General features: G+C 44.1%; 1 protein-coding gene across 1 annotated transcript in view; it reads left to right on the forward strand.

Annotated features, from left to right (window-relative positions):
• Window positions 1-12,381, forward strand: part of LOC144667644 (glutamate receptor ionotropic, NMDA 2C-like) — a 178,668-nt gene that overhangs the window by 135,806 nt on the left and 30,481 nt on the right. Inside the window, exons 7-8 of the mRNA XM_078529118.1 lie at window positions 5,698-5,851; window positions 6,673-6,798. Coding sequence (XP_078385244.1) covers window positions 5,698-5,851; window positions 6,673-6,798 — 280 coding nt within the window. The remainder of the gene's footprint in view (window positions 1-5,697; window positions 5,852-6,672; window positions 6,799-12,381) is intronic.

The raw sequence follows: 12,381 nt of genomic DNA on the forward strand, positions 1-12,381 counted from the left end.
GTCATTTCTATACCCTCATGGGATAACAATCTGATGCACCTCCATCCAGCTTTCATTTGCTGAGATGTAATCTGACCACTACTTTCTCATTAATATATTCCCTCATTTTGCTTTGGTTTCTGAATGAGCTTTCTGATATAACTGTTTTAATTGCAAATCATTTTTCTGTAACTCCACTAACCTCTTTGAGTTAAACACTTCAGCTGAACTGCCTTGCATTCCTTTCTCCTGAACAATGTTATCAAATATAGTCCCAGTTAATTGGATTTCAACACCTTCTTCTTGCCTTTGAACTGCCTGCTTATCTTGTTTATTTTGTTCTTCCTTATGGGCTTTTGATCTCGTTATAACACAATCAGGAAACAATCCAGGATGTTCCTTCTGTAGCACCTCTGTTGAAAACATTTCTACAGGCTGCTCCAACTACCACAGGCATCACCCACATTTGTGTCCCAGCTATATCATTACTCAGAATAAATTCAACCCCTGCAAAGGACAATATTTCCACCACTCCAACTATGATCTCACCCGTCATCCATCTGCACTTTAAATTTACCTCCCAAAACACAATAGATTTAGCATCTCCATGAACCCCGCTTATTATTACATTCTCCAGCAAAACTCCCTCTGAACAACAAATATCACAATCCCACAACATTAAGGACTTACTAGCCCCTGTGTCTCTTAATATTTTAACATCTTCACCTACTCCACCCTGTATATATGGAAAGATTTTCCCTTCACATATGAAGTCTTTAAACATTTCTGCAACCTGCTCCTCAGAATTCTCTTGAGTAAACTGTGAACACATTCCCACTTCTTTACCTTTCACTGATTCTCCCTGTTTCACCTGTACACAAACCACTGGTTTCTCCTGTGCCTGAACCTCAGAACCCACAGTACTTTTACTTTGAGCTTTTCTGTACCCCAAATGTTCCTACAGATTTTCCTGCAATCTCCAACACACTGACTTCGTGTGCCCCACTTTATTACAATGAAAACACCTCAATTTTCGAATGTCACTTCTACCTTCAGCACCTTCCTTTTTGCTCTGAGAAAAAATTTCCTGGGAACTTCCAGCTACTCATCTTCCCTGACTACCTGCCTTCCTTTCACCTTCCCACTTTTTATCCTTTTCCAATTTGAAAGCATGACGGAAAGAAGGTTTAGATCTATGAACTAACTCATAATCGTCAGTTATCTCTGCTGCTTGTCTTATAGAATGAACTCTCTGTTCCTCCACATGAGTTCTCACCACTGAAGGGATTGAATCTTTAAATTCTTCCAAAAGAACGACGTCCCTAGGAACTGCATAGGTTGTCTCTATTTTTAACGTCCGTATCCACCGGTCAAAATTACTTTGTTTTACCCTTTCAAACTCAATATAAGTTTTCCCAGGCTGTTTTCTCATATTCCTAAATCTCTGCCTGTATGTTTCAGGAACAAACTCATATGTACTAAAAATAGCTTTTTCACCACATCATATTTCACCAACATTTCTTCTGAAAGTGAAGCATATACCTTAAGCCCCGTACCCAACAACTTAGACTGTAACGATAATGTCCAGTTTTCTTGTGGCCATTTCATCTGTTTAGCTAACTTCTCAAATGAAATCAGGGATAGTCAGCATGGCTTTGTCAGAGGGAGGTCATGCCTAACAAATTGGATTGAATTTTTTGAGGAGGTGACCAGGTGTGTAGATGAGGGTAGTGCAGTTGATGTAGTCTATATGGATTTCAGCAAAGCCTTTGACAAGGTCCCACATGGGAGACTTATAAAGAAGGCAAATGCACATGGGATACAGGGTAATTTGATAAGGTGGATTCAAAATTGGCTTAGTTGTAGGAGACAGAGGGTGATGACAGAAGGATGCTTTAGTGACTGGAAGCCAGTGTCCAGTGGCGTACCTCAGGGATCTGTGTTGGGTCCCCTATTATTTGTCATTTATATAAACAACATAGATGACTATGTGGGGGTTAGGATGAGTAAGTTTGCGGATGACCACAAAGATTGGCCGGGTGGTTAACAGTGAGGTTGAGTGTCTTAGGCTACAGGAAGATATAGACGGGATGGTCAAATGGGCAGATAAGTGGCAGATGGAATTTAACCTTAAAAAGTGTGAGGTGATACACTTTGGAAGGAGTAATTTGACAAGGAAGTATTCAATGAACGGCATGACGCTAGGAAGTTCTGAGGAACAAAGGGACCTTGGTGTGTGTGTCCATAGATCTCTGAAGGCAAAGGGGCATGTTAGTGGGGTGGTGAAAAAGGCATACGGGACACTTGCCTTTATCAATCGAAGCATTGATTACAAAAGTAGGGAGGTCATGTTGGAGTTGTATAAAGCCTTAGTGAGGCCACAGCTGGAGTACTGTGTGCAGTTCTGGTCGCCACATTATAGGAAGGATGTGATTACACTGGAAGGGGTGCAGAGGAGATTCACCAGGATGTTGCCTGGGATGAAACATTTAAGTTATGAAGAGAGGTTGGATAGACTTGGGTTGTTTTCATTGGAGCAGAGAAGACTGAGAGGCGACCTGATCGAGGTGTACAAGATTATGAGGGGCATGGACAGGGTGGATAGGGAGCAGCTGTTCCCCTTAGTTGAAGGGTCAGTCACGAGGGGACATAAGTTCAAGGTGAGGGGCAGGAGGTTTAGAGGGGATGTGAGGAAAAACTTTTTTACCCAGACAGTGGTGACGGTCTGGAATGCACTGCCTGGGAGGGTGGTGGAGGCGGGTTGCCTCACATCCTTTAAAAAGTACCTGGATGAGCACTTGGCACGTCATAACGTTCAAGGCTATGGGCCAAGTGCTGGTAAATGGGATTAGGTAGGTAGGTCAGGTGTTTCTCACGTGTCGGTGCAGACTCGATGGGCCGAAGGGCCTCTTCTGCACTGTGTGATTCTGTGATTCTATGAAATAAAGAATGTTTCAATATCTGTTTCCTCAAACTGTGGAAGAGCGTGTACAAATTTAAACATATCTCCACTGGGATCTACTCTGGAGATAAATCCTTCCTCACCTATTGATATCTCCTTTTAACTGCCAACATTGGCAGTTGGAATTTTCTCTCCCTCTTTTTCTCTTTCCACCTTCTCTATCTTCACAATTTCTAATTCCCCTTTAAAAGCCTTTCAAATTCAAGCTTTTTCAGTTCAAATCGCTTGTTCAAATTCTAGCGTCTTCATTTGTAACTGAAGTTTCACTCCCTCCAGCTGTGACTCACTAGTGTCAGGTTTCACTTCCAACTGTAGATGCTGTGCTCTATTTTTAACTATACCTGATTTCCTAGCCTCTGCAAGTAACCCCAATTGTAACTTATCCACCAACCCTGTTAACTTACTTTTGGCTATTTTCTGCAACCCAATTAGAGTTATCTCTTCTATCCCCATCAAATCTTAGCAATTGCCAAAGCCAACTTTCAGCCTCACCACTTCTAAAATACCTCACTAACTCCTGAATCCAAAATGCCTCTCATACTCGTGATCTTAAGATTCACCAATTCCTAACCAATGGAGGAATTAGAAATATAATTCATCCTGGATGAGCCCCCAATTGTTATGACCAATGCAGTTGGTAAAGCGGAGTTATTTAAAAATTCCAGAGGGAAACTTTAAACAACTGTAATAACCTATAATTTTAAGTGTTATGTTTGAGATGCGATTCTAAATTCAGGAATCAGACCCCCAGTTCAAGATTTTACATTAAACTAAAGGAAACATTTTATTAATTCATACAGTTAAAATATATGTACACATGGCTACAAATTACTACTATCATAACTTTTAACAAATTGCCAAACTAATCTCCATTAAGGCAACAGCAACCCCTAGACTTAACCAAACACCAGGCAAAGCATTTTCACCTTACGAATTCAATGAGGTTCTTTTCACTGTGGGGCCAGTTTGGAGGCTTACAGCTGCCTTTTGATCTCACATTATCTCTGCTCTGCACACCCAAAAACTACTGAAGTTATACCTACCACCACTGATTGAATTCAAATTCTCATGGTCTCACTAGTCTCTTTGAACTTTACCTTTTAACAATGAAACCCCATTCATTGTACCAATTTTATTAGTGATATAAACATATTGCTTGGTAACTGCCAGAAAGGCGTCAAGTTTTCACCCCACTTCTTGAATGCTCTAGTCAAAAAATGCAAATACACTCTACCTCTCTGTTTACATATCAAACTAGTACATATCAAAGCACCCAGACTAGGTGGCTTTAATCTAATTAAGACACCCGCAGACCAAACCTCTATTTTAAAAGAAAAATATTTCCCAAAATATTATATACATTAATAGCTTCATGACAATCAGGGACAAAATATATTTTCATTTGGAAGGACATTGGGTTAATCAAGGAATACCAGGGTAGATTTGTTATAAGAAAATGATGCCTGACTAACTTGATTGAATTCTTTGTAACAAAGGAGGTAGTGCAGTAGATGTTGTGTATATAGACTTCCAGAAGGCATTTTAAAAAGTCTCACAGAGGAAGATTGTTAGGTGGAAGCCTAAGTAATTAAGAGGAAAGTATTGGTATGAATACAACATTGGCTCAGTGACAGGAAGCAGAGATGGTGGTGCATGAATCTTCTTCAGACTGGGAGGTGGTTTGCAGTGGTGTTCCCCAAGAATCAGATTTGAGTCCATTACTCTTTACAATGATAATAAATTACTTAGACTTGGAAGCAGCATTACAAAGTTTGCTGATAATGAAGAAATTAGTAAAATAGGCTTCAGGGTGACAGAGACAGGGTGGGGGACTGGTAAAAACATGGCAGATGGAATTTAATGTGGAGAAGTGTCAAATATACACTTTGCAAGGATTAAACAGAAGGATGGTATAGTGTAAATAGCAGGATTTTGAAAAGTGTAGATGAACAAAGAGATCTTGATGTCCATATCCAAAAATCCTTAAAGGTGGCAGAACAAGTTAACAAGGTGGATAAGAAACATATTGGCTGCTTGGGTTTATAAATAGAGGAATAGAATAGAAAAACAAAGATCATGCTAGAACTTCATAAATCACTAGTTAGATCTCAGTTGGAGTATTGTGGACAATTCTGGGCATCACTCCTTAGGAAGTTTGAAAAGATTTTAGAAAGGGTACAGAGGGGGCTCACCAGAAAGCCACTGGGGATGAAGGATTCAGTTATGAGGAGAGTTAGGAATGTTCTCCTGAGAACAGAGCAGGTTAAGATGTGTTCCAATGGAGATTTAAGATGATGAGAGATTTTAATAGAGTAGAAGACTATAGGCTCATCATTGGAAAAAAGATTTAGTTGGGAGATAGAGAATTTTTGTCACTCAAGACATCAGGATCTGGAATTCTCTGCCTGAAAAGATGGAAGCTGACAAATAAATTTGAAAGGGGGTTGGACAACTAGCTTAGGGTGAGGAAATGACGTAATTATAAACAAAAAAATGGGGATGTGGGACTAAACACAATGCTCTTTCAAAGAGCCAGCACAGGTACAATGGGCTGAAAGACCATGATTTACTCACAGACCATTGACACTAATCAACATGAACCCCTTTACATGCAATAAACACAAACTCTTCACACTCACTAAAGACAGTCCACTCACATTAAATCAGTACTGTCCAAACCACTCACACTAAACTAGTGCAGACTACTCTCATCCTCACTATTTAACCCTGTTTGCTGTTTCATTTCCCATTTGTAGGTTTTCTATCAGAGAGCAGACATGGCCATTGGATCTCTCACCATCAATGAAGAGCGCTCTGAGATTGTGAGTTTCTCAGTCCCCTTTGTGGAGACTGGAATCAGTGTGATGGTGGCCAGGAGCAATGGGACTGTCTCCCCATCGGCGTTTCTTGGTGAGCTTTGCCATGTTGTGAAGGGGTCGCATTTGTAAATAATTCAAAAGTGAACAGTGCAGAAAATGGGCCCATTCAGGTCAGCAAACTGTAAACATTACAATAAAGCCTGCAATGATTTAAAATAAACAAACACTGCCAACTTCTCCATGCAACACATTACTTGGTTTACACATGGATTGGGAGAATTCTCAAGGAAAAAGCCTTAGTTTCCTGTTTCAACTCATTCACCAGGAATTTCCTGAGCATTCACCTGATTGGCTGCTGTAACTTTGTTTCATTAAGAGGCTGAGTATTGGAGTTGTGGTCAATGATTTTCATTGAGCTGAATGATTTTGGCTGGGATTAATGATGGGGCTGGCCTCCATAATGCAAACTGGGTCAATGATTAATTGGGAAATCAATGATGCATTGATGCAAAGGGTCAAAGATGGATCTGGGGATGAAATCAATGATTAGTTTAGGATTCAATAATGGAGTGAGAGCTGAACTAAATTTGAATGGATCAATGATGTGGATCTATGACAGGACTGCAATCAATAACTAGAGACTGGGGTCAGTGATCAAGCCAGGGGTCAATGATGGTGTGATGGGTCTGATTACCAATTACCTTTGTGAGGTTTACAGGTTTAATGATTGGATGTGGTTGAGATACTGATAGGAATCTGAATTCACAGAGGGCGTATTTTCTGAATTAATGCTTTGAGACATTCTGTTTTGCAGACTCAGCCTTGCAGGAGGTGAATTCTTGCTGGTTTAGGTATTTGGAGAGCTCCGATTGCCGTGTTGAATTTACTGAGCTGCCATTTCTCTCTCTGCAGAGCCCTACAGTCCTGCAGTGTGGATGATGATGTTTGTAATGTGTCTGACGGTGGTCGCTCTCACAGTCTGTATATTCGAATACTACAGCCCTGTTGGATACAACCGAAACCTCATGAACGGCAAAAGTAAGTTGTCAGTGAGTTATAGTGACTGGAATGAAGCAATTTGTCAGATTAATATAGAACCATAGGAACAGCAGAAGGCCATTCAGCCCCTCATGTCTGTTCCATCATTCAATTAGATCATCATTGATCTGTGCTTCAACTTCATTTACCCGCCTTTCATCAATATCACTTGCTATCCTTGACCAGCATCCAGAGTCTTTTCAAAGAGTCATCAAATTATAGCATAATCCCCTGATCATGCACCCGCCTTTTAAAATTGTACCATTTCATTTATATTGCCTCCGCACCTTGAATCCACAATAGAAGCCCCCATATACTGACTCCCAGACCCTGAGCCCACAATATAGGCTCCAGTTTCTCAGTGATTTCAGGATCTGAGAGCTCCAATTTGTCCAGCTACCCCATTGTTCTGTGGGGCACAGATCCAAAGCCCGAGAGATGGTGACATCTGGAGTCAGAGAATGGTTACAGCACAGTAAGAGACCATTCGGCCCATTGAATCTGTGCCAGCAATATGTAAGAGCTACTGAGCTAGTCCCACTCCCCCACCTTTTCCCATATCCTTGCAATTTTTTCTCTTCAAGTGCTTATCCAATTTCCTTTTGAAAGCCACCATTGAATCTGCTTCCACCAAACTCTCAGGCAGAACGTTCCAGATCCTAACCGCTTGCTGTGTTTTTCCACGTGCTGACATTGCTTTTTTCGTCAATCGACTTTATATTGGTGTGTGCTGGCTCTTGGTCCTTGTGATAATATGAACAGTTTCTGTCTACTCTGTCCAGATCCCTCAGATTTGGAACAATTCTATATAATCTCCTCTAACCTCTCTCTTTTGGAAGGAGAGCACCACCAGCTTCTCCAATCTATCCACACAACTGAAATCCCTCGTCCCTGGAACCATTCTTCCAAATCTTTTCTTCCCCCTCTTTAAAGCCTTCGCCATCCTTCCTGAATTGTGGTGCCCAGAGTTGGACACGATACTCCTGTTGAGACTGACCTGCTGTTTTATAAAGGTTCACCATAACCTTGCTTTTGTACTGTTTGCCTTTATTTATAAAACCCAGGATCCCATATGCCTTTTAACCACTTTCCCTGTCCTGCCACATTCAATTCTCCTTCAGAATTGTACCTTTATTTTATATTGCCTCTCCTCATTCTTCCGACCAAAATGTATCACTTCACAATTTTCTGCATTAAATTTCATCTCCACATGTTATGTTTGTGGTTTCCAGAAGTTCAAAATAATCGCACATTTAGGCACAATACTGGAGCTTTCGTCGCCTGTATCTCTTGCCGCTTTCCAGGTGGGTGGTGGAATGATACATTGTTAGTTCGGTGCTGTCGTGCAGTAGTGAGTGATGTTGCATCTGGATGCTTATGTATGCATGCACGTAATAATATAGTTCCTAACATGTCTCAAATACTATAACCATATAACATCCCTCTTTAAAAATATAATGGGCGGAATTTTCCGTTTTTGAAACTAAGTGCAGTGGTAGGCGGGTTCCGCGGAGCGAATCCCACTGTTCGGAATGGCAGGAAATCACGTCTATTCCGCACTTGGAAGGTTATTAATTATGCTCAGGCGAGTATCTCACCGAATCACCGGGAGCGGGTTTGTCCGGCTGCAGTTACCTGGCGGCGTTGAAGGTCCAGGCACCATATTTAAACGCTGCCTGAGCACATACATCTCACTGTCTCCAGCCCAGCCGTCTCCAGGAGACTGTTCGAGATGTGTCTGCAACTCAACAGAAGGCGGCAGCACTCGAATCAGCCACGAGGCCCTCCAGGCTTTGATAAGAGGAGTGTGGGCACATAGGGGTCTGTTCTATCCCAGGGATGGCTCTAGAAAGCACACCTGCCTCACCTCCCTGGCCTGGGATACCATCGCTAAGGGCGTCAGTGTGACTGGCCAGCACATCTGAAATGCTATCCAGTGCAGGAAGAGGATGAATGATCTCATCTAATCTGCCAGAGCAAGTCATCCTTCAGCTCTCTCCAATATCAAACTCTTATCATAGCATCATCTACTCAAAGGGCTACTCTCTCACACAACCATTAGAGGGGGGCACATATCACCACTGATTGTTTCACAGAAACTTTCACTTCACCAGCACCCCATCTATCATACTGTGCACACTCCATCCTCAGCCCTTTCTGGGAAGGGCTCACCACACATAGGACGCTTGCATCTTTCCCAACTTCTGCTCCATCCCATCTCATCACCTGCCTCTCTGTTGTCTTCATCCAGGGCAAGCGTGCCCACAACAGCTGTGAAAGAGCACCGACTGAAGGAGGGACAGCCAACGTCGCAACCCTCATGGACTTTGCTGAGATCGCTGGGAAGACAGCAATCGCTCCTGTGGGGAAGGGGAGATCAAATTGTCTCAGCACCTAGTATGCCATCCTGGTAATCAAATTGAGTGATCTGCAATCTTGTAATCCGCATGCTTATCAACTAAAACTCTGTGCTCTCTCTCATAGGCACCAGCAGATTGAGACTCACAAGGCTGCCCACCATAAGTCCCAGCCTCCAGATCACATCTGAAGAGGAAGCTGAGGAAGAACCATCACAGCACTCACCAGCACCCTCCACCAGCACAGAGATACACACCTCGGTGGGGCTTAGTTCTAGATGAGGCTCAGGGTCACCTACTGGAGAGCACCTAACTGTCCCTGCAGCAGTCGGAGGCAGAGACAGCCCGGGTCTCTGGCACTTGCAGGGCTGCTGGAGACCAGCCACCCCCTCAGTCCGAATCAGATGATGAGCCTCTGCACGCGCCTGTCAACTCAATGCTGGAGATGCAATAACAGGCGGTGATTCAGCAGTCACTCAGCAGACTAGAGTGAAGGATAGAAGAATTTGTTTGTGTTCTGTCTAATGTCGTGGTCCCAACATGCAAGCACTTTGAGGTTACCACGGGAAGGATAGCGACTACCATGGACACGTTGGTCCAGCAGGTTTTGCCGGGTTTGCAATTGGCCCTGGATTCTATGGCCACACACCTTGCTGGGCATCATCAATGTGTAGGCAAGATGGGGACAAGGCACCTGGACATCCATCCAAGTGCACCTTCTCAAGGAGTCAGAGTGGGGCCCTCACGCCACCACAGGGAGGATGAGCGCCAGCCAGACGTCCCGTGGGCCTCCTCTCAGGACACTCCAAGGGTGTCCAGCTGCTCAGAGTCCCCTCTGCCTGTGACCCCATCCACTCTAGTTGCTTAGGCCAAGGAGGGTGCATCTGCCCCTGAGCAGGAGACCCTAATCAGGCTGGGACCCTCCTGGACTCAGGCCACCAGAGGATGTCCGCCAAGGTCATCATAGACATCAGGACTTAGCTGTCTGTCAGCAGGCTGCCTCCACCTCTGCTGCGGCTGTTGGGGCTGCACCCAGGCATAGTGATAGGGTTAGTAAAATAAAGAAATATTGAAATCACTCTTGGGTTACGCTTGTGCTACCACTGAGGAAATATTGTACTGTTGTAAATACATTTGATGTTTGTGTGAATGGCTTGGTCAAGTGAAGGCATTGTGATTATGTTCATTGGAATCCTTTTATTTCGAGGTTTATCCATCCTCCCACTCAGTGATAGCCTCCCTTTGTGAGATTCACATTCATGTGATGCCAGGGAGATGTATTAGAATCTTTATTGGAATTGTGTGATTAAAGCACTTAAAACCCTTCTTCCTCACAATACACCATTGGGTGAGGGCAGCTCAGCAGCCTTGATGGATTAGCGGCAGTTGACTCTCCACAGTGGTAGTGTCAAAGGACAAGACATAGATGGGAGGAGGAGTTCCCCAACCACTCACTAGCCACTGTATTTTCTAATTTCTCTGCCGATGCTTTAAGTGAGTCTTTGCAGCATTCTCATTGTTCAGTGGATTCTCACTTCCCAGAGCAGGCACAAATAGAGGACACCGCTGACCTTGTTTGAGATCATGGCCTGGTGAATCATGAGGTTAGGAGATACAAGTATGAATGCTGAACTAGTCCTCGATGTGAATGGTTGAACATCTCTTTCAATGAAATGGAATGGAATTCAGGGCCAGGAGAAATGTGGCCATTTCCCCTTGTCTTCACTTTACTCCTCCTGCAATCTAGCAGCGATTAAAGGGACACTGGTGCATCTCCCACACCCATTGCTTCCTCTACGGCATCACTGCATTCAGACTGACCCTCTACATCCTCCTGGGGTTCATGGGCCTCCTGATCCTCCAAAGAGTTCGCATCCTCCTTCATTTCACCCTCTGGCAAGGGATCACCTGTTTGCAGTGCCAGGTTGTGAAGGGCGCAACACACAGCGAAGGTGCGTGAAACCCTATCATGCACCACCTGAACGGTCCAAACATCTGAGGCGCATCTTCAGAATGGCAATAATCTGCTTGAATAGGGACCATGTGGAGCTGTGAGCTGCCTCCTGCCTCTCTAACGATTCTGAGGGCAATGCACTGGGGTCATCAGCCAGCGTTTCAGTGGGTGACCCTTATCCCCAAGCAGCCATCCCTGCAGATGCTCAGGCCCTTCGAACATCTGAAGCACCTGGGGTGACTCAAGATGTATGAGTCATGGCAACTCCCAGGGTACCTGGCACAAACATACATTATGTGCTCCCAACATCACACACCAGCTGAACATTGATGGAATGAAAGCTTTTACAGTTGGTAAACATGGGGGGCTGCTGCCATGAAACCCTTTGAGCCACATGGGTACAGTCGATTGCACCCTGCACTCTTGAGAAGCCTGAGATAGCTGCAAAGCCATTGAACCTTGCAGTCTGACTATCTTCATCGAGAGTAAACCTCACATAGAGATGAGCCTTGCTATAGAGGCATCAGTGACCTCTTATTTGCATCTATGTGTTGTGAACTGCGAGATGTCAGACAGATCCTCTGTGGGTCCCTGGAATGACCCGCAGGCAGAGAAATTGAGCGCAGCAGTTACCTTGAAAGCCACTGGCTGTGGATAGCCTCCCACTCCACAGGGCGTTAGGTCTATACGAAGAATGTAGCAGATGTGATGTACCACAGCTCGGGATAAGCTCAGACATCCGTGGCATTGCCTTTCACTCTTTTGTAAATAGGAGAATCTTTTTCGGTATACCCTAGGTCTGACAAGTTGCCTCCATGTCTGGGTCTCTCCTCCCCACCCTCTTGTTCTTGCTCTGGTTCCCCTTGACCTCAGGCAGGGTGACCTCCTGGAGGCGCACTCAGCATCGCATCTCCCTCTTTCTCCTCCTCCATTGCATTAGAACCCTCAAAAAGGAGCCCTGACTCCTGGGTCCATAATTGCTTTATTCTTCCCTCTGAAATGAAAGATCGAAACCTTTAATGATTATCGGGTCAACATAGTGAAGCTCACAATCTGTTACCAATAGCGACTGTAAGGGTCTCTAGTGCTTTCTGTCCTACTTGTCTTCTCGCTGATGCAGCCTTGTATCTGAGGCACTAACACATCGAGGTGCCCAAGATGCCATCCCTGAGAAAGCTCACTGCTCCAGTCTCTGATCTGGAATACCAATTAACAATAAGTTGCTCATGATTAATGACTGGATGCCCTTTGACCCGTTATGAATGCCAATTC

Source organism: Cetorhinus maximus, chromosome 24 (assembly GCF_964194155.1).
Source record: "Cetorhinus maximus chromosome 24, sCetMax3.hap1.1, whole genome shotgun sequence".
Taxonomy (NCBI): domain Eukaryota; kingdom Metazoa; phylum Chordata; class Chondrichthyes; order Lamniformes; family Cetorhinidae; genus Cetorhinus; species Cetorhinus maximus.